Raw genomic sequence first — 21712 nt, 5'->3', positions numbered from 1 at the left:
TTTGGGCAAGTCACGTCAGCACCCCTAGTAGCACCGTGGCACTTGTGGAAAGAAGAGAATTTCTGCAAGGACTGCTTTTGGTGTCTTTGAAGAGGAGACCAAAGGTGCTTTGCAATTTGTTTTGCATGTAAATAATATAAGAACAAAGAGTTGTGCTTGTTTTGTCACCAGATGACAGGATGACCAGATTTTCTGGAAAAAGAGGCGGCTGTACTGGGCCTCAAATGGATTTTCCAGGAACTACAGTGCCCCAACTGAGTTTAATAATGCAGGGCATGAGCGTGGGAGGGCGATTTTCCTAAATCTTGCCTCCAAAATGTGGATTTAATCCTCACTGGAGGTCAGTGTTTGGTGAAAACTCTGTTTCTTCAATTCCATCCCAACTCAAATCATTTACAAAGTTTAGTTCAAATGGCAGTTAAATTGGTAAAGTAAAATCTGCAACAGGTTACTATGGTGACTGCTGATATGAAGTAATTAGAGAAAATAATGAGAGAACTACTTCCTCTCTCCGGGATTTGATATCCGTAAACTGATCCCGGTCTCTTTTTAGTGCACGTAATCTGTATCACGATGATAGAGAATTATGAGTACTTTAAAATGCTTTAAAAAGCTCTGTCTGATTGACGAATTTAATCAACCAAGTACTTATATCAAAATTTATACCTTTCTTTATTAAATCTAAGTTGATTCCACAAAAAAAAATTATATGTGTATATCTTAATGTAATCATTTTAAAGAAGACATAATGACAAGATATATAGCTAAACTAAGATTTAAGATCTGTTTATGGTAACTTCTTGACTACTGTAATTTCACAACTCCACCCTGATGGTTCATCTTTCAAAAGTGGCTGTACAGATTGCTGTTCAGAGTCTGAGGTGAAGAGACCTGTCAGAATAGGGAAAGCCCTCAAACTACAGAGTGGAACAGGCAGGAAAATGGAGATTCCTGGGTGCTTCTCATGATTTCTTTCTTGCAATGAGAGATTGCTGTAGACTGACCACAGTATTTAAAGCCTGTGAACTTGGTTGCTAATTTCAATAAAGACAGGCGACTTATTTCTGGTTAACTAAGGGTGTGTTCCGGATAATTGAACAAATTGGCTAGAAAGTGAAAAAATCTTCGGTTACGTATGATGTCAAATGAGCAAAATAACCATCTGGGTTACTTCGTCTCCATATCCACCAGGGACAAACACCTTCTAGGAGTCATTTCCTCCACCCTTTTCCTTGTCTAGACCCTCACCACTTATCTGGCCTCCGGAGGAGTCATGGTGGGGATGCCTTTCCCCATCTGCCACTCTCCTCTTAGCACCTACAGCTTTGAACAGTAGCTAAAGTTTCTCATGCGATCCTGAGCAAAAGGTCTGGGAAAAACTGGATTCTCCTAACTTAGGAGTCTGTGGTTCTCCAAAGCCTGGGTCTTTGAAAACATCTAGAGACTTTTTACGAAATGAATGAGGAAGCTAGGTCTGAGAGAAGTCAGGCACACATCGAAGGTTCCATGCCAGTGGTGGCAATGCCAGGCCATGAATCCAAGTTCTTGGACAATAACCCAGGGCTCTTCCTGTTAAAGAGAGGCTGAAATTCGCTGAGCAGATGAAGAGCTAACTGGGGGAGCTGAGAACGCTCAGGAATCACCTATCGGGAAAATGGGCTCTGCAAGGAAACTGTGCAGTGCTTTGAGGATAATAGAAAACACATCAAACAGCTGCACAGACCTCAGTTGTCCTGGGGAAATGTACTCTGTTCCCTGGCACCTGAAATGCAGGTGTTGAAGGAAAGGTCCTGGACTGTCTGCCACTTCTGAAGCCTATTTGTGATGTATACAGTCAAAACTGGTCCCCAAACCTGCTTGATCACACAGAGCACCTGTTAAAATACAGGTTCCCAGGGCCCTCCATAGGAGTTTCTGCTTCTCTGTGTCTGTGAGGTCTGGGAATCTACATCTTTAACAAATGCTCTAGGTGATTCTTATAATCCAGCCAAGAGAGGGGAGCACCAGTATAGAATAGGGGCTGGAAAACTTCTTCTGGAAAGGGTCAGAGTGACATATACTAGGCACTGCCAGCCAAACGGTCTCTGTCACGGCTACTCAAAGCTGCCGCTGTATCAACAAAACAGAGACAACACATAAATAAATGAGCGCGACTGTGTTCCCATAAAGCTTTATTTACAAAAGCAGGTGGACCTGTTTTGACCTGGGGGGCTAGAGTTTGCCAACCCCTGATCTAGAATATTCCACTGATTCATTAATCCACATAGACAACGTATGTGAGGTAGCAGAAAGCTCAGGTCTGTCCTTTCAAGGGACCCTCTCAGGTGTAGGAAGAGAAAGGCCCTTTAAAAACAAAAAAATAAAGTAAAACAACTCACCAAAATATCAGTGTCTCTAGGAAGGAAATTCCAACATTGGATGCACCAACTACAACAATCTTGGCATTGACAGTTATTTTAGGTTCCAACGTTAGTTTTCTGTTTATATGGTTCAAGGCGTAACTCAACTGGAAAAAAATACAAAGAGAAAAAGGGACTTGAGGAAAATGTAGTTGAGTCTGCATTCCCAAATTGGCAATTACTTAACCAGTAATTACCAGCAAATCAAACTGAAAAATGCCCCTGTGCAGCCCTGAGGAAATTTATGGGAAGTAATTTTTAAGAAATTAATGTAAGAATATGGCAATATACCTAACACCTAGGCTGGTTCACATCAAAATACTTGATTTAGATCATTTTCGTCTTATTGTTGACAGATGTTTCGTATAGAACCCAGGCCATCTATGACTAGAGATGATAAGGTAAATAATTCCCCAAGAAGACAGGCAAGTTGCTGCTTGAGAATCTGTAGTTTCATCAAAGGTCCCAATCTTTCCTTCTGTCCATGGTTTGAACAATTATATTACAGTAGCTGGGTGCCTGATGGAAGGTATTAGCTCTCATTCAATTCTGCATTCCTCACACAACACCTGGAGCACAGTAGGTGTTCAGTAATATTTATAGAAGGACAAATGTGTTGAATGACAGAAGCATATTGGATGATAAGGATTGTTCAGTCTTTCAAATAACTTAGGGTCAGGGAGGACTCTTAGAAGCACAGAAAGTAACAGGTGATCGTTTTAATGTCCACCTTTGAAAAAATCACCTGGATTGATTTGTTTGGTTACTTTCCTGCAGAGGCTTCAGTGGGAACATGAAATGTACAAAGGAAGGTTTTACAAAGAGGTGGTGGGGTCTGTTTGTTTGTTTGTTTTTTGCCCACAAGGCACAGCATGTGGGATCTGAGTTTCCCGACCAGGGATTGAACCCATGCCCCTTGCATTGGGAGCGTGGACTCTTAACAACTGGACTGCCAGGGAAGTTGGGGTACTCTTAAAAGAACGTTGGATTGGCTCAGAAGACCTTGATTCTCTTTTTTAATTCATAAATTCAACACACATTTTTATTTGATGCTTCCTGTGTGTCTGGACAATAACAGGGCTTACAGCCAACTTCTCATCATAGGCAATGGAGGACAGGAGTCAGTGGAATGACATCCACACCAATGTGTCCCACTCGTTCAAGTTCTCATTACATTAGCATTAACTCACCCTCTAGGTCAGAGACCTTCAAATTCTAGTAGAACAAACCTATTTTTAATTTTCTTAAAATCCTGAGATACCAGGAGCTGGAAGTCCAGCAGGCTAATGGTAAAGTCCTATGGAAAGCTAGGCTCCCACCCACCTTCCAGTGCCTAAGGCAGCATGGGTGGGGTCACATGCTTTGCAATTTACCTGGCAACATGTGTGACCTAGATGATAAATCCCCTCTCTTTTGCTCGAGCTAGCCCAGCAACATGCAGGTAAAAAAATGTCTTGAGCCAAATAAGGTATTAATAGAAATTCAAAACAAAGTCTGGAGGTTTTAGACTCTCTCCATAATTAACATTGCTGGTGCCTCTCAGCATCTGTCCCACCCCCACTCCCACCTCTAATGAGACACACCAGGGATTCTGGAAAAGACTGAACCCACTCCCATCTTTAAGAGGGGGCTCTGGCTGACATAAACCAAGTTGCATAATCCCACCCTCCTTGCTCAACAATTGGCCCAGGATAGACACATGACCTATGCTGGTTTAATCAGAGTGAAGTCCAGGACTTTTGTGTGATGGTTTAAGAAGAAAAGCCTCTTGCCTTCCAGATGGTACGAGGTGTAGATTGTGAAGCCTGAAATAGTACAGTCATCATGCCACCAAGAGGGAAACCATTCTGGGATGAAGCCCCAAGAGAATCACAAAGAAATAGAACAGGAATTCCTTTCAAATCCTACCTGAAGCCCATGCTAACTTTGGACTCTTCAGTTACATGAGCGATAAATATCAGTCAGCTATCGCCAAACAGTGCTGCATAACAAACCACCCCAAAATGCATTGGCATAAAAAATTGCCATCTATCCTGACCCATGTAACTCTGAGTCAGCTGGAAGAAGGCTGATGTCAGCGGGATTCAGCTGGCTTTGGCTCCACTCTGCAGATTTCAGCTTAGCCTCACATCTCTCCTATGTTTTTTTTTTTTTTTTTGCGGTACGCAGGGCTTTCACTGTTGTGGCCTCTCCTGTTGCAGAGCACAGGCTCCAGACACGCAGGCCCAGTGGCCATGGCTCACGGACCCAGCCACTCCGCGGCATGTGGGATCTTCCCGGACCGGGGCACGAACCTGCGTCCCCTGCATCGGCAGGCGGACTCCCAACCACTGCGCCACCAGGGAAGCCCTCTCCTATCTTTTTTGATGAGAAAGAGCTGGGTCTGTTCTTCTCATGGCAATGCAGAAGTACAAGAAGGTAAGTGAAAATAAGAAATACTTCTTCAGCCTGGACAAAGCAAGTCACACGGTGGAGCCCAACACCAATGAGGTGGGGAAGCCGACTCCCCTGTAGTGGGAGGAACCTCAAAGTCACACAGTAAGGGCACAACCCAGGGAGGGAGGAAGAACTGGGGAGAAAGACTGCAACCCACTGTGTTTCCTTGATTGTTTAGCTCAGTTTGATCCTTTTACATGCAACTAAAAACTTCCTAAACTGATAGACTTTCTAAATGACAATAATGAATATATCATTTGGGTGAAAGAGTATCTGTTCTTCAAATAAATGTCATTCTGATCTGCCCTATGAAAATTTCCCAGCACAGGCCAGTGAGGAATTCTGGGAGAAAACTAGTTAACACTGGTACATCTGGCTGCCAGTGTGTACTGTGTTCCCATTAACTTGCAAGACAAGCCTGGTAGCAGCAGGCTGGGTCTGGTGGTTTAGAGTGAGGAAGATAGGAAGCATAAATGGTGGTATGAAGGCATGTAGTCACAGGTCTAATTAAGAGACTTAAGATGCAAGCATCTTCACAGAGGTCAGAACCCAAGATTCCTTCCATAGGAGGTATGTTCAGACATTCCCCTCTGCTGTCCGGAAGCATATACTAAAACATGGGCAGTAATGAAATTCCCTGGTAAAGAATTGTACCCCATTTATGAAACAGTTCCTGAATCAATGATTCAAAGGCACCTGGGGAACAGAACAGAATGGCTTTTGTTTCCCACACAATAGCTTTAACACCAACAGCTGCCAGGCCTCAGAAATCACCTTTCTAACCTCTGAATACACAAAGTGGCCTCGGGTGTCAAGAGTTAGCATCAGTACCAACGGTGGTGGGTGTCTCAGGAGAGTGCTCAGGCACCACAACGGTTCTCACGAAACCCAATTTGTACCCAGGCTTTAATTAAAAACATATTCATCACTGGGTATGAAGAAGTGACCTGAAAAAGCCACATTTTTCTTTTGTTAGGATAGATGGTTTTTAAATACCTTGAAAAGAAATTCTTTCCAGCCTGGAAATATCTTTCAGTGACAACTGCAAATGAAGAGGGCTTCTTCGGCTTTCAAAGGGTTTTGCCCATAAGCTGAAAGCTCGAGGCATTTTTGGAAGAAAGCAGAATATGTCCTTCCTTTATGTTCCTTCAAACTACAGGTTTTCCCAGTAAAGAAAAACAGGTACGGAAGACCCTCTGAGCCAAGCCAGCTTTTCCTTTTCTTTGTCTGAGCATCTACCAAAAATGTCCCGTGCACTAGAGATCCTGTTTTAGATGTTTGTTTTTGTTTTTTATTTCCTTAACAGCAAAGTAAAAATAAAAGCTGTACCTACTGATTCATATTTTATAGACAGAAATTAAATGTGCCTTGTAATAGTGAATTATCAAAGATGAAACAGAGGAGTCTCTGTAAGCTATTTAACTACGTATCATACCAGTGATAATATGGGTGAGAAATCAGATTCTTACCTCCATATTCTTTGGAGACATTTATGCTTCTATTCTCCTAATGACACTAAGTTAGTATTTTTAGACAAACGGATGATTTTAAATAGATCAACAGGCACCCCAGCAAGAAGGAATAGGCCATATATCATGTATAAGCTGACCTTTCAAGGCTGAAAGAAATGTTCCTTAAAATTGATTACGGCTTTCATAATAAGTTTAAAACACAAGCATTAAGTTCCATCCCTGAGATGGAAGAAGAAAGAATGATAAAATGGGACTCCCTATTTGGAAATTCTAGAGCCAGGCTTGAGGTGTGGGGAGGGGAGGGAGTGTGGACGGTTCAGAGGGAAGTGACAATAAAGGTCAGGTGAGGGGGTTGTTGAGATGAGAAAACAGGGAACAGAAACGAGCACATGTTTAAATTTTAAGCTATTTATCTGTAATTTCCTATGAGCTTCTGAATTGGCACACCTTGTGCAAGCGAGTCATTGAGCAGTTTGGTCCCTTTATTAATTCATCTGGTTTGTCTGCTGCCCTCCACCTAGACTGTTTGCTTTCTGAGGTCAGGGGCTATGTCTTTGTTTTTTTGAGGCATTCGTTTAGTTTTAGTTTAGTTTTGTTTTATCTGAACAATTCCTGCCACACATTTTTGGACGTTTGGTAAATGATGAAAGGACAGATATGCTGACTTTGCGTTCCGCGAGCCCTTCTTAAAGGGTGTTGACGTAATTTCTACTGATTCAGGTTATTTCTGTTGGTGCTTTTCCAGTTGCTTACATGACAAACAAATGATTTATATATGATGAGAAGAACTTGGATTAAATTTGATCTTTTTAGTGAAAGTGATACTGACGTACATGCTCAGGTGAGTTTATGCTGTCATTCGCATACATTTATCAAGAGACCTTAAAGACACAGTTCTGAATTTCATGCATGTTTGTTAACTGTTCTGTGTGTACAAAAAGAAAAATTTGTCAAAGTATAATTTTATCTGATACGCACAGACCTGAGTTCTGTGTTTCTATATCTGGTTTAGTTTTTCTCATGCACTTAGAATGAGTTAGAATGACAACAAAAACAGTATTAAAACTCGGTTTCGATGATAGATCCCAAATCAGAAGTTGCTAAAATAACAAATAGGCCATTGAACTAGAAAGCAGTCAAAATAACTACAAATGATCCTACATAATAAACCCAATTCATACTAAAATGGGACATGACAGCGTCTACGGTGAATTTTTTCTAATGATACCCTTTCGTTTGGGGGTCACATTCAACCTCCAGGATCACTGGACTGGGCATCATTAGCCCAGTCCAAACAAGGGACTGTTTTCTTAACTCTGCTACTGGTTGAAATTCTGAGCCTCTTTTTCTTAAACATCAGTTTCCTCAGGTGTAAAATGGAAGTAAATTACACAAACCTCTGCTTCCTCAGCAGGCAAACACGGGAACTATTCATTAAAAAACGTCTACAAATACTTGGAGCTTTTCAGGCAAAGATGTTACACAAGGTAAAATTGCACATCCTCTCTCGCATCTGTAATATGAAAGGCAAATCTTCGAAAAACACGTTTTAAAAGGGCGAAACAAGGAGCTCCATTTTCAGCTCCACACCCATGTGTATATATATTTTTTCTTCTAGAAAGCTTCCAAAGACTTCAAAGGGAGCTCTGTCCAGGCAAGAAAATGGAAGATGGAGAGATTCAAAGCCATTAGAAATAGAATTTCTGAAATTCTTAATAAGCCTATTTTTGCTTTATAAATGTAATTTTTTCTCCTTACACTTTTCCATTCTCTCTCTTCTTTTTGAGAAGCTCCCCTTTCCCCAATTTGATCAAAACAAATAATGACAGGTTGACAGAGCTATAAATATCAGTGTCAGTTTCAGAGTTCAAAGTAAACGAATTGACCTCTTGGGGTCAAAGTATTGCAATATTTACCAAATACATAAAGAGTAGGGAGATACAGACATGTAAACTAGAACCAATAAGTCGGGCATCTCTTCCACAGACAAAATGCAATTTTGAAAAACCTTTCTGCTAAGATCATTAAAAGGGCTCAAAACTACGATAGGGGGCTTCCCTGGTGGCACAGTGGTTGAGAGTCTGCCTGCCGATGCAGGGGACACGGGTCCATGTCCCGGTCCGGGAAGATCCCACATGCCGCAGAGCGGCTGGGCCCATGAGCCATGGCCGCTGAGCCTGCGCATCCGGCTCCGCAACGGGAGAGGCCCAACAGTAAGAGGCGCGCGTACCGCAAAACAAAAACAAAAACAAAAACAAAAACAACTATGATAGGAACGCCATCACCTCTGTCCTAGCAGAACATGAGGAGGCTGTCAAGACAACGCCATGGTTTTGAGCCTCGTTTTCTGAAGGATTCCCTTAACCTTCCTCTTTGTTAGGGTATGGGGAGCTTCTAACACTTCTTGCAGCTCCAGCATGTGGGGAAAATGCACACTGTTCTGTCTCTGGCATCTGCTGAGAGTGACAATGACTCAAAGACCCTTTCTGGCTGGCTCTCCTATCACGGGGAGGAGTGTACTCAAAACCGTGCAACGTGGGCCAAAGGGTGGGCTGGGGTTCCTGCAGCATCCCCACCACTGCACCAGGCACAAGCTAGGCACACAGTAAAGTTTGGGAAGTGAATGAGGCACTAATTTGGCCTCTGCAAAATTATTAGTAACCCTACCCATGAAGAATTCTCATTTCTTTAAAGAACTATAATACCTTTAATTCCTTTACATTCTTCACATTATCCCAGGCAAACAGTGGGAGCTTGAACCCGAGCTAAAGAAGAGGGTTCTGTTTCAGTTAGGATTGGGCTTGGCTGCATACAACAGAAAATGCAGCTTAAACAGAAAACGGAGGCTTTGACAGGATAGAAGATAATTTCTCACTTATGCAAAAGAAATCTGGAAATACATAATCCAGGGCTAGACTTAATAATCCAGGCAGAGCCAGACTTCTACCTGCCTAACTCCCCATCCTAGTGCATGGCTTCAATCCTCAAGGATGGCCTAGGATGGCTGCCGGACATCCAGATATCACGTCCTCATTCCAGGGAGCAGGAAGGAGAAGGAAGGAAAGAAAAAAGGCCCTTCCTTCCAGTGAGCCACACCCTTTAAGCAGCCATCTCAGAATTCCCATTCCAACTACTGCTACTTCCAGCTCAGTGGCCAAAATTGAGTCATATGGTCATGCCAGATGCAAGGGAGGCTGGGAAACATATTCTCTTAGTTGGGTGCATTGCTGCCTTGCACAAAATTGAGATCTCTTTACTAAGGCTAAAGGGAGGAATGGATATTGGGGGCAACTCATGGTCTTTGCTGTTGTTCCTTAAGCCTCTATAATTCAATGAGTAAATTTCTTTTACTTGCATTTTTCTTATATTTTTCTTATCAACTCCATCTGTCCCAATCCCTCCTACACCCATATTCCCAACCTGGCTATTATCATTATTTTGCAAATGTTTTTAAAAGTTCAAATTATTGCCACCCCATGACAATCACTGGCAACCATTCTTATACATTTATATGTGGGGAAAAAAAGTGTTTTGGAAGTTGAGTGACTTTACTGAATTTCGCCAGTTCTAGGATGCACGTTTTTTCCACATTAGCATCCCTGAAATCAGCCTCATGGTCAATGTCACCTTAGCCGTTGGGATTGGCCAGGTAGCAGCAGTGACACAGCTGTCCTTTCCTGGGAATAGGTGACTTGGTCAAGGCTGTTCACTGTCATCATTTCCGGAGAGTCATGTGCGTTATGGGACAACATGTGTTGAGTTTAACTGCTGCTGACAACGCCTTCAAAAAGATTACAGCATGATTTGGCATCGAAATGAACACTTAATATGTTCGCATGCAGGCCCAGAAACCGAGCGGCAGGGTGCAAATTTGATATTAATGAAGCAAATATTAGTCATCGGAGGGAATGGCTGCAATTCCGTATTTTCTTGCAATGAAACAATTGAATGCTTTACAGGAACAAATCAGGGATGATAGATACCTACAAGCAGACGAAGCTGTGTCACATTTTGTTACCAAGACACATGCAAAAGTTTTTTTCCCATCATGCAGCAAACAATGCAATTGAAGGTACGTAAATTGGCTCTCCTCTCTGAATAGGTAAAAGAAATTTCAAAGCAATAAGACTTATATGACTGATTCATATTCTGTTCAGGGCTCTTATTAAGACATTGTGTCACAGTTTAATTGGCCATGTTTTTTTCTTAATGGTACATAAAGTAAGGGTCCATCTAGTAATAATGGCATCTTAGATTTGATAAGGGTGATGAAATTCACTTGTTTATAATTAGATAACAGCCTGAACAAGTAGTTATATAATCATTGAAAATATGGTTATTTGATGCAATACTCGAGCATGGGCAAGGGAGACCCACTGTTGGCTTTTCAGGGACACAGTGACTCACTGATTCCCAATGTGGGGATGCTAGCACAGGTGCCAGGATAACCTCAAGTGGCTCCACGTCCCTCCCCTTCCCACCTGGAGTGGTACCAAGTGTTTAGAAATGTCCTCTGTGCCCCACATCACTCCCAGGAAATCCTGTCTGTTAGGGTTCAGCTACTTGGCTACCTCCAGGTATCACTGTCAATACAGAGTCACCCACTAACCGGAGAAATGACCTCTCTGGGGTGAACAGACAGCAAAAGGCAGGGAGAAAGCAAATCCATGGCAGGGAAATGGTTTGCAGAATCAATGACAAATTACTATTATGTTATATCTGTGTCTCTTAAGAAAAGCTCATTGACTTAGCATGTAGTTGCCTAATCATTCTCAACTTCTATAGCCCTATGAAAGACCCATTTTTAATGAAATAAAATGAAGGTGTGGCCTCAAAGGTTTTGAAAATAATCAAATTCAAGAGCGATGAAAGGCATTCTTCCTGTTAAATGATGCCCTTCCAAAATGATGGCACTTTCCTACAGGTATCCAAGGATAAAAATGGTCCTGTATATATTAAATACAAAATGCATATATGGCCGGGGGGATCTTCAAGATGGCGGAGGAGTAAGACATGGAGATCACCTTCCTCCCCACAAATACATCAGAAATACATCTACATGTGGAACAACTCCTACAGAACACCTACTGAACGCTGGCAGAAGACCTCAGACTTCCCAAAAGGCAAGAAACTCCCCACATACCTGGGTAGGGCAAAAGAAAAAAGAAAAAACAGAGACAAAAGAATAGGGACAGGATGGGGCTTCCCTGGTGGCGCAGTGGTTGAGAGTCCACCTGCCGACGCAGGGCACACGGGTTCGTGCCCTGGTCCGGGAAGATCCCACATGCCGCAGAGCGGCTGGGCCCGTGAGCCATGGCTGCTGAGCCTGCGCATCCGGAGCCTGTGCTCCGCAACAGGAGAGGCCACAACAGTGAGAGGCCCGCGTACCGCAAAAAAAAAAAGAATAGGGACAGGACCTGCTCCTCTGGGAGGGAGCTGTGAAGGAGGAAAGGTTTCCACACACTAGGAAGCCCCTTCACTAGCAGAGACTGGGGATGGGCGGGGGGAAGCTTTGGAGCCGTGGAGGAGAGCGCAGCCACAGAGGTGAAGAGGGCAAAGTGGAGAGATTCCCGCACAGAGGATCGGTGCCGACCAGCACTCACCAGCCTGAGAGGCTTGTCTGCTTACCCACTGGGGCAGGCGGGGGCTGGGAGCTGAGGCTCGGGCTTTGGAGGTGAGATCCCAGGGAGAGGAGTGGGGTGGGCGGCATGAACACAGCCTGAAGGGGGATAGTGCACCACGGCTAGCCGGTAGGCAGTCCGGGAAAAAGTCTGGAACTGCCTAAGAGGCAAGAGACCATTATTTCAGGGTGAATGAGGAGAGGGGATTCAGAGCACCGCCTAAACGAGCTCCAGGGATGGGCGCGAGCTGCAGCTATCAGCACGGACACCAGAGATGGGCATGAAACGCTAAGGCTGCTGCTGCAGCCACCAAGAATCCTGTGCACAAGCACAGGTCACTATCCACACCTCCCCTCCTGGGAGCCCGTGCAGCCCGCCACTGCCAGGGTCCCATGATCCAGGGACATCTTCCCCGGGAGAACACACAGCGCGCCTCAGACTTTTGCAACGTCACATTGGCCTCTACCACTGCAGGCTCGCTCCGCATTCCATACCCCTCCCTCCCCCAAGGCCTGAGTGAGCCAGAGCCCCCTAATCAGCCGTTCCTTTAACCCCCTCCTGTCTGGGCAAAGAACAGACACCAGAGGGTGACCTACACCAGAGGCGGGGCCAAATCCAGAGCTGAACCCCAGGAGCTGTACGAACAAAGAAGAGAAAGGGAAATCTCTCCCAGCAGCCTCAGGAGCAGTGGGTTAAATCTCCACAATCAACTTGATATACCCTGCATCTGTGGAAGACCTGAATCGACAATGAAGCATCCCACAATTTGAGGTGGTGGACTTTGGGAGCACCTGTAGACTTGGGGTTTGTTTTCTGCATATAATTTGTTTCTGGTTTTATGTTTATCTCAGTTTAGTATTTAGAGCTTACTATCATTGGTAGATTTGTTTATTAATTTAGTTGCTCTCTTCCTTTATTTTTATATATATATATTTTTTCCTTTTTCTTCTTTTGTGAGTGTGTATATGTATGCTTCTTTGTGTGATTTTGTCTGTATAGTTTTGCTTTTACCATTTATCCCTGGGTTCTGTCTGTCCAGTTTTTTTTGTGTGTTTTGTTTTGTTTTGTTTGGTTTTAGTATAGTTTTTAGCACTTGTTATCATTGGTGGTTTTGTTTATTGGTTTGGTTGCTCTCTTCTTTCCTTTCTTTTTTGAAATTACTTTTTAATTTTAATAATTATTTTTTATTTTAATAAGTTTATTTTATTTATTTCTTCTTTCTCTTTCTTTCTTTTTTTTCCTCCCTTTTCTTCTGAGTCGTGTGGCTGACAGGGTCTTGGTGCTCTGGCCGGGTGTGAGGCCTTAGTCTCTGAGGCGGGAGAGCCAAGTTCAGGACATTGGTCCACCAGAGACCTCCCAGCCCCACATAATATTAATTGGCAAGAGGTCTTCCAGAGATCTCCATCTCAGTGCTAAGACCCAGCTCCACTCAACGAACAGCAAGCTACAGTGCTGGACACCCTATGCCAAACAACTAGCAAAACAGGAACACAACCCCACCCATTAGAAGAGAGCCTGCCTAAAATCATAGTAAGTTCACAGACACCCCCAAACACACCATCGGACGTGGTCCTACCCACCAGAAAGACAAGATCCAGCCTCATCCACCAGAACACAGGCACCATCCCCTCCACCAGGAAGCCTACACAACCCACTGAACCAACCTTAGCCACTGGGGACAGATACCAAAAACAACGGGAACTACGAACCTGCAGCCTGCAAAAAGGAGACCCCAAACACAGTAAGATAAGCAAAGTGAGAAGGCAGAAAAACACACAGCAGATGAAGGAGCAAGGTAAAAACCCAGCAGACCAAACAAATGAAGAAGAAATAGGTAGTCTACCTGAAAAAGAATTCAGAGTAATGATAGTAAAGATGATCCAAAATCTTGGAAATAGAATGGAGGAAGTACAAGAAATGTTTAACGAGGACCTAGAAGAACTACAGAGCAAACAAACAATGATGAACAACACAATAAATGAAATTAAAAATTCTCTAGAAGAAACCAATAGAAGGATAACTGAGGCAGAAGAATGGATAAGTGACCTGGAAGATAAAATAGTGGAAATACCTACCACAGACCAGAATAAAGAAAATAAAATGAAAAGAATTGAGGACAGTCTCAGAGACTTCTGAGACAACATTAAATGCACCAACATTCGAATTATAGGGGTCCCAGAAGAAGAAGAGAAAAAGAAAGGGACTGAGAAAATATTTGAAGAGATTATAGTTGAAAACTTCCTTAACATGGGAAAGGAAATAATCAATCAAGTCCAGGAGGCACAGAGGCCCATTCAGGAGAAACACACCAAGACACGTATTAATCAAACTATCAAAAATTAAATACAAAGAAAAAATATTAAAAGCAGCAAGGGAAAAGCAACAAATAACATACAAGGGAATCCCCATAAAGTCAAAAGCTGATCTTTCAGCAGAAACTCTGCAAGCCAGAAGGGTGTGGCAGGACATATTTAAAGTGATGAAAGGTAAAACCTACAACCAAGATTATTCTACCCAGCAAGGATCTCATTCAGATTCGACAGAGAATTTAAAACCTTTACAGACAAGCAAAAGCTAAGAGAATTCAGCACCACCAAACCAGGTTTACAACAAATGCTAAAGGAACTACTTTAGGCAGGAAACACAAGACAAGGAAGAGACCTACAATAATAAACCCAAGACAATAAAGAAAATGGTAATAGGAACATACATTTCGATAATTACCTTAAATGAAAATGGATTAAATGCTCCAACCAACAGACATAGACTGGCTGAATGCATACAAAAACAAGACCTGTATGTATGCTGTCTACAAGAGACCCATCTCAGACCTAGGGACACATACAGACTGAAAGTGAGGGGAAGGAAAAACATACTCCATGCAAATAGAAATCAAAAGAAAGCTGGAGTAGTAATTCTTATATCAGACAAATTAGACTTTAAAATAAAGACTATTACAAGAGACAAAGAAGGACACTACATAATGATCAAGGGATCAATCCAAGAAGATATAACAATTGTAAATATTTATGCACCCAACATAGGAGCACCTCAATACATAAGGCAAATACTAACAGCCATAAAAGGGGAAATCGAGAGTAACACAATAATAGTAGGGGACGTAAACACCCCACTTTCACCAATGGACAGATCATCCAAAATGAAAATAAATAAGGAAACACAGTCTTTAAATGATACATTAAACAAGATGGACTTAATTGATTTTATAGGACATTCCATTCAAAAACAACAGAATACACTTTCTTCTCAAGTGTTCATGGAGGATTCTCCAGGATAGATCATATCTTCATTCACAAATCAAGCCTTTGTAAATTTAAGAAAATTGAAATCATATCAAGTATCTTTTCTGACCAAACGCTATGAGCCTAGATATCAATTACAGGAAAAAAAAATCTCTAAAAAATACAAACACATAGAGGCTAAACAATACACTACTAAATAACCAAGAGATCACTGAAGAAATCAAAGAGGAAATCAAAAAACACCTAGAAACAAATGACAATGAAAACACGATGACCCAAAACCTATGGGATGCAGCAAAAGCAGTTCTAAGAGAGAAGTTTATAGCAATACAATCCTACCTCAAGAAACAAGAAACATCTCAAATAAACAACCTAACCTTACACCCAAAGCAACTGGAGAAAGAACAACAACAACAAAACCACCCCCCCAAAGTTAGCAGAAGGAAAGAAATCATAAAGATCAGATCAGAAATAAATGAAAAAGAAATGAAGGAAACGATAGCAAAGATCAATAAAACTAAAAGCTGGTTCTTTGAGAAGATAAACAAAATTGATAAACCATTAGCCAGACTCATCAAGAAAAAAAGGGAGAAGACTCAAATCAATAGAATTAGTAATGAAAAAGGAGAAGTAACAACTGACACTGCAGAAATACAAAGGATCATGAGAGATTACTACAAGCAACTATATGCCAATAAAATGAACAACCTGGAAGAAATGGACAAATTCTTAGAAAAGCACAAACTTCCGAGACTGAACCAGGAAGAAATAGAAAATATAAACAGACCAATCACAAGCACTGAAATTGAAACTGGGATTAAAAATCTTCCAACATACAAAAGCTCAGGACCAGATGGCTTCACAGGTGAATTCCAGCAAACATTTAGAAAAGAGCTAACACCTATCCTTCTCAACCTCTTCCAAAATATAGAAGAGGTAGGAACACTCCCAAACTCATTCTACAAGGCCACCATCACTCTGATACCAAAACCAGACAAAGATGTCACAAAAAAAGAAAAGTACAGGCCAATATCACTGATGAACACAGATGCAAAAATCCTCAACAAAATTCTAGCAAACAGAATCCAACAGCACATTAAACGGACCATACACCATGATCAAGTGGAGTTTATCCCAGGAATGCAAGCATTCTTCAATATACACAAATCAATCAATGTGATAAACCATATTAACAAATTAAAGGAGAAAAATCATATGATCATCTCAATAGATGCAGAAAACCCTTTCGACAAAATTCAACACCGATTTATGATAAAAGCCCTCCAGAAAGCAGGCATAGAGGGAACTCGCCTCAACATAATAAAGGCCATATATGACAAACCCACAGCCAACATCTTTATCAATGATGAAAAATTGAAACCATTTCCACTAAGATCATGAACAAGACAAGGCTGCCCACTCTCACCACTATTATTCAACATAGTTTTGGTAGTTTTAGCCACAGCAAACAGAGAAGAAAAAGAAATAAAAGGAATCCAAGTCAGAAAAGAAGTAGTAAGGGCTTCCCTGGTGGCTATCAAACGCTTAGAGGAAAACATAGGCAGAACACTCTATGACATAAATCACAGCAAGATCCTTTTTGACCCACCTCCTAGAGAAATGGAAATAAAAACAAAAATAAACAGATGGGACCTAATGAAACTTAAAAGCTTTTGCACAGCAAACGAAACCATAAACAAGACGAAAAGACAACCCTCAGAATGGGAGAAAATATTTGCAAATGATTCAGCTGACAAAGTATTAATCTCCAAAATATGCAAGCAGCTCGTGCATCTCAATATCAAAAAAACCAAACAACCCTATCCAAAAATGGGCAGAAGACCTAAATCAACATTTCTCCAAAGAACATATACAGATTGCCAACAAACACATGAAAGAATGCTCAACATCACTGATCATTAGAGAAATGCACATCAAAATTACAATGAGGTATCACCTCACACCAGTCAGAATGGCCATCATCAAAAAATCTACAAACAATAAATGCTGGACAGGGTGTGGAGAAAAGGGAACCCTCTTGCACTGTTGGTGGTAATGTAAATTGATACAGCCACTATGGACAACAGTGTGGAGGTTCCTTCAAAACTAAAAATAGAACTACCATACGACCCAGCAATCCCACTACTGGGCATATACCCTGAGAAAACCATAATTCAAAAAGAGTCATGTACCACAATGTTCACTGCAGCTCTATTTACAATAGCCAGGACATGGAAGCAACCTAAGTGTCCAACGACAGATGAATGGATAAAAAAGATGTGGCATATATATATATATATATATATATATATATATATATATACAGTGAAATAATACTCAGCCATAAAAAGAAACGAAATTGAGTTACTTGTAGTGAGGTGGATGGACCTAGAGTCTGTCATACAGAGTGAAGTAAGTCAGAAAGAGAAAAACAAATACCGTATGCTAACACATATATATGGAATCTAAAAAAAAAAAAAAAATGGTTTTGAAGAAGCTAGGGGCAGGACAGGAATAGAGACGCAGACATAGAGAATGGACTTGAGGACACGGGGAGGGGGAAGGGTAAGCTGGGACAAAGTGAGAGACTGGCACGGACTTATATACACTACCAAATGTAAAACAGGTAGCTAGTGGGAAGCAGCCACATAGCACGGGGAGATCAGCTCGGTGCTTTGTGTCCACCTAGAGGTATGGGATAGGGAGGGTGGGAGGGAGACGCAAGAGGGAGGGGATATGGGGGTATATGTATATGTATAGCTGATTCGCTTTGTTATACAGCAGAAACTAACACAGCATTGTAAAGCAATTATACTCCAATAAAGATGTTAAAAATATACATATATGTATGTTTAAAATATAGAATTTGAATGTCTTAATAATTAGGTAAGGAATCAGAGAAATATACAAAATGATCGGTGATAAGTTTATTCTCTCAGGACTTTTGTTAAGTGAAAAAAGTTGTACTGCTAATTGTTTCTGCTTGCTAAAAAAAAGAAGGTTTAAAGAAAATGTGTCAGGTGTCATATGTCTGAACACTATTTGATTCAAGAAAGAGGACTTCAGGCCATCCTTCCATTTCCATCCCAGATCTGGGATGTGTGCTTTATCAGGATGCACATACAGTTGATATTTAGCCACAGGCTTAAAAATATTTTGCATTTAATATCCCAGAAGTAGACTGGAATCCACCCTTATTCCCATAGAGCAACTTACAAATATATAGCAAAGAGTTTCTATGGCATAGAGTCATTTCCTCAGCGTGAGAAGCAACTCTGGGAAAAACTGTTTGTATGAAATCAACATTCTAGCAACAAGGTCAGTCTGACTTGTTGGCAGAGAAGGCAGTTGGATACATGGAGTGATTCTGAGGGCACCGGGATTATCCATCCAGAATCCCGATGCCTGATATTCTTCCATCAAAACTTTAACACAGACCTTAATTCAACAATTTCAATCCAACAGATACTCATTGAGCATCTCCCATGTGCCAAGCACTGGCCTCAGCACTGAGGTAAGAATGAGGCACAGCTCCTGTCTTTAAGGAATTCTCATTAAGTCAGGAGACAGACATGTAAACAAATAAAATGCAGTGGTGTATCAGGAAGCTATGGCTGTGTAACAAACCAGTCCAAGATTGAGTGGATTAAAAGAACAAGTGTTCACTGAACTCATGATGGCAGGGAAGTCAGGAAGGTCTTCTTGGAGAAAATGATAGTTGAGCTGGGTTTAGAAGGATCCTTCCCAGGTGGGCGAGGGAGAGAACAGCCTTCTGGATGGGAGGAAAAGCCAGTGCAAGCGTCTGGAAGGGTGACACGTCCCACTGAAGAACAAATAAGCCTCTACACGTGCATTTTCAGATGATGTCCTGAGAAGGCAGAGTGGTCCTGCGTGGGCCACATGGGAGGCAGACATAGAGGGGCTGCATGGGGAGGAACAGGGTCAGGAGAGACCCTGGCATCTCTGGGCACAGAGCATGATGGGAACTTTCTGTTCCCCCCAGGAACAAGCTGTTTGCTCAGGTCAGGTCCCTGGCTATTTGCACTGCTGGTTTAGGCCTCGGGTTCATTTGCCAGGAAAATGACAGCAGTGGAAAAGGAACTCATTTTCCTGAGAACTCCGGTCCACCCGAGTGCCATTCTATAGATACAACTTTTCAATCTGGCTGTCTCCCCGCAGCCGTTTCTTTATTTTCACTCCTGGATCTTTTCAACACACACTTGCACGTCCTGTAAGCAGGGCTCCACTGTTCACGTCTAAGGTGTGCCTTCATGCACACTTTTAGTCTTTCAATCAGGCTAGTTATTTCCGTTGACATCCAACTGTATCTCAGAGCTGCTCTGAAGAAATTAAGCACATCATCTCTTTCACCTCGATGCAAACATTTGTACTCTCTTGCACACGACTTGACATTTCTGCACACCTAAATGAAAGGTTCACTCGGCTTTTGTGTGAGCAACACACAACGACTCTTGTGAAAGAATAAGCCTTTCTGAAAATTCCTATGGAGAACGCTAAGGCTGAAAACAGAGCTCAAAGGACCTTGATCAGAATCCGTGGGCCAGCCACTTAGTTCGAGGGAAGGACGTGCAGGGGGGAAAGAAACAAAACCAGCTTATTTTTAAATTGAAATTAAAAGAGAGCTTGGTAGAGAGTGAAGCAGGAACCACAACAGTAAGGAAGCTGGCCACCAGAAACGGGGGTGGCCAGAGCTGAACAAAGGTGGGGACACGTGTGAATAAAACACGGAGGCTAACTTCAGCCACGCAGATATTTCACATCAGATCAGGGAAAGCAAAAGCCTTGTTCCGCTCCTCGTTCTTATGAAAAGATCTCATTGCACAGAGAACATCGGTATAGAAGATTTCTACTTCGCTCCTTCCCCTCTTTCTTTGAATCCATTCCTGATGATTTTGACAGCACTTTTGAGAGACACTAATTCCACGCTCGCAACGGGAACTTTCCCATCATAGTAAGATAGTAAGTATTTTAAATATCTGAAGTTACAACACACATGCACACAAACGCACACATACACACAGACGCACAGCAATAACAATCCTGCTGTAATTAATTAGCACAAAAGGCCAGGCCAGGCCTGGAGGGCTTAAAAGGGAAGCTGGCTTGCCGCTCCTGTGGGAACCACCCATGGGATGGCAGGTGTCACTGGCAGGGTGTCTGAGTCTCCACGTATCAAATCAAGCAGAAGACCTGGGGAAAATGTCCCCCTTTGCTCACTCTGCTGTGTATTCAAACACAAAGTGTAACAACAACAACTACTAAAATGGCTCTTGGTGGGGCGGAAGGGCAGAGGCAAGCGTATTGCTCTGTCTTTACACCTGTGCACGGCTGACATCACGCTTCAGTGCAAAGACAGGCCCAGAACTTTTCATTTGTCGCATGCACGTCAGCGGTAAACAGCCCCAGCGTTCGTGTTAATGACACCATCTGTCGGCTCCCATAACTGTGTAGCGTTCGGCTTCCAAACAAGATGTAATGGCAGCAACACATGAAACCCACTGACATTTACAGTAAGGAAATTTATTATCCGCCGTCGGTTTGTATAAATGTGTTTGCATGACTGCTGGGGCTATAAAATCATCACCTTTGCCAGGCAAGAGAAGGTGCAATAAATAATGGATTTTAAGCCATGCATGTACTACCAAATCATTAAACATTTATCACTCAGGCACAATAGCATCTTAAGCAACAGTTACCACTTGAAAAATTAATGTCACTTTTGCGGGTTAAATGAAAACCATTTAGTGTAAGCTTTAATGATGTTCAATATGGTTTGGTATAGAATACAGGGATTTTTAAATTTTTTAGTTGAGCATGATATATGCATGTAAATAACTCTTTTATAATAATTTTCTCTTGAGAAACAACCAGTCTATGCTCTTTTGTTAAAAAAAATACTCAAAAATATAAACTGAAATGTTTCTTGAAAAAGGAAGTCAATGTTAAAACCTTTTCAAAACTAGAAATGACAAAAGAAAGGTTCAAATGGCATTCTTCCCTTTGAAATCCTTAATGGATTGCTCAGTTATGGTTGCAATTAAATCATTTTAACTTAGAATTAAGGAAACAAGTAAATATAAAGTCAAAACCAACCAAATCCCTTGAGTAATCGAGCCACATTTGTCCCCATTACTTAGTCCTTTAAAGTACTCTCCCCACAGGGTGCCCAGTAATTTTTTCCTTTTTTCTTGTTCTATGGGTATCCACGGCTTTAAAAAAAAATCCATGGAAATAACAATTCAAAATACAGATAGACTGGGCGATGGTTACTGGCTTTATGGAGGACTCATCAAAGAATACTGTTGGATTCAAAGGAACAAAGAGAGACAAAGGGGGAACAAGTTACTTGTTTTCTTCCTAGACACAGAACAGTGAAGGTGGGGAGCCCCTGGCTGCCCTGACACAAGCCTCCCGGCAGGCGGGAGGGGGACCAGCAGACCCAGCCTGGACCGAGGCTCTGTCACGGGATACTCCGAGGAGGATGTATCCTTGAAATAACA

General features: G+C 42.0%; 1 protein-coding gene across 1 annotated transcript in view; it reads right to left on the bottom strand.

Moving 5' to 3' along the window:
• Nucleotides 1-21712, bottom strand: part of CFAP61 (cilia and flagella associated protein 61) — a 255126-nt gene that overhangs the window by 95632 nt on the left and 137782 nt on the right. The window contains exon 18 of the mRNA XM_067707353.1: nt 2379-2506. Within this exon, the coding sequence (XP_067563454.1) occupies nt 2379-2506 (128 nt within the window). The remainder of the gene's footprint in view (nt 1-2378; nt 2507-21712) is intronic.

Source organism: Pseudorca crassidens, chromosome 15 (genome assembly GCF_039906515.1).
Source record: "Pseudorca crassidens isolate mPseCra1 chromosome 15, mPseCra1.hap1, whole genome shotgun sequence".
NCBI lineage: Eukaryota > Metazoa > Chordata > Mammalia > Artiodactyla > Delphinidae > Pseudorca > Pseudorca crassidens.
This window is presented reverse-complemented; position numbering and strand designations above follow the sequence as displayed.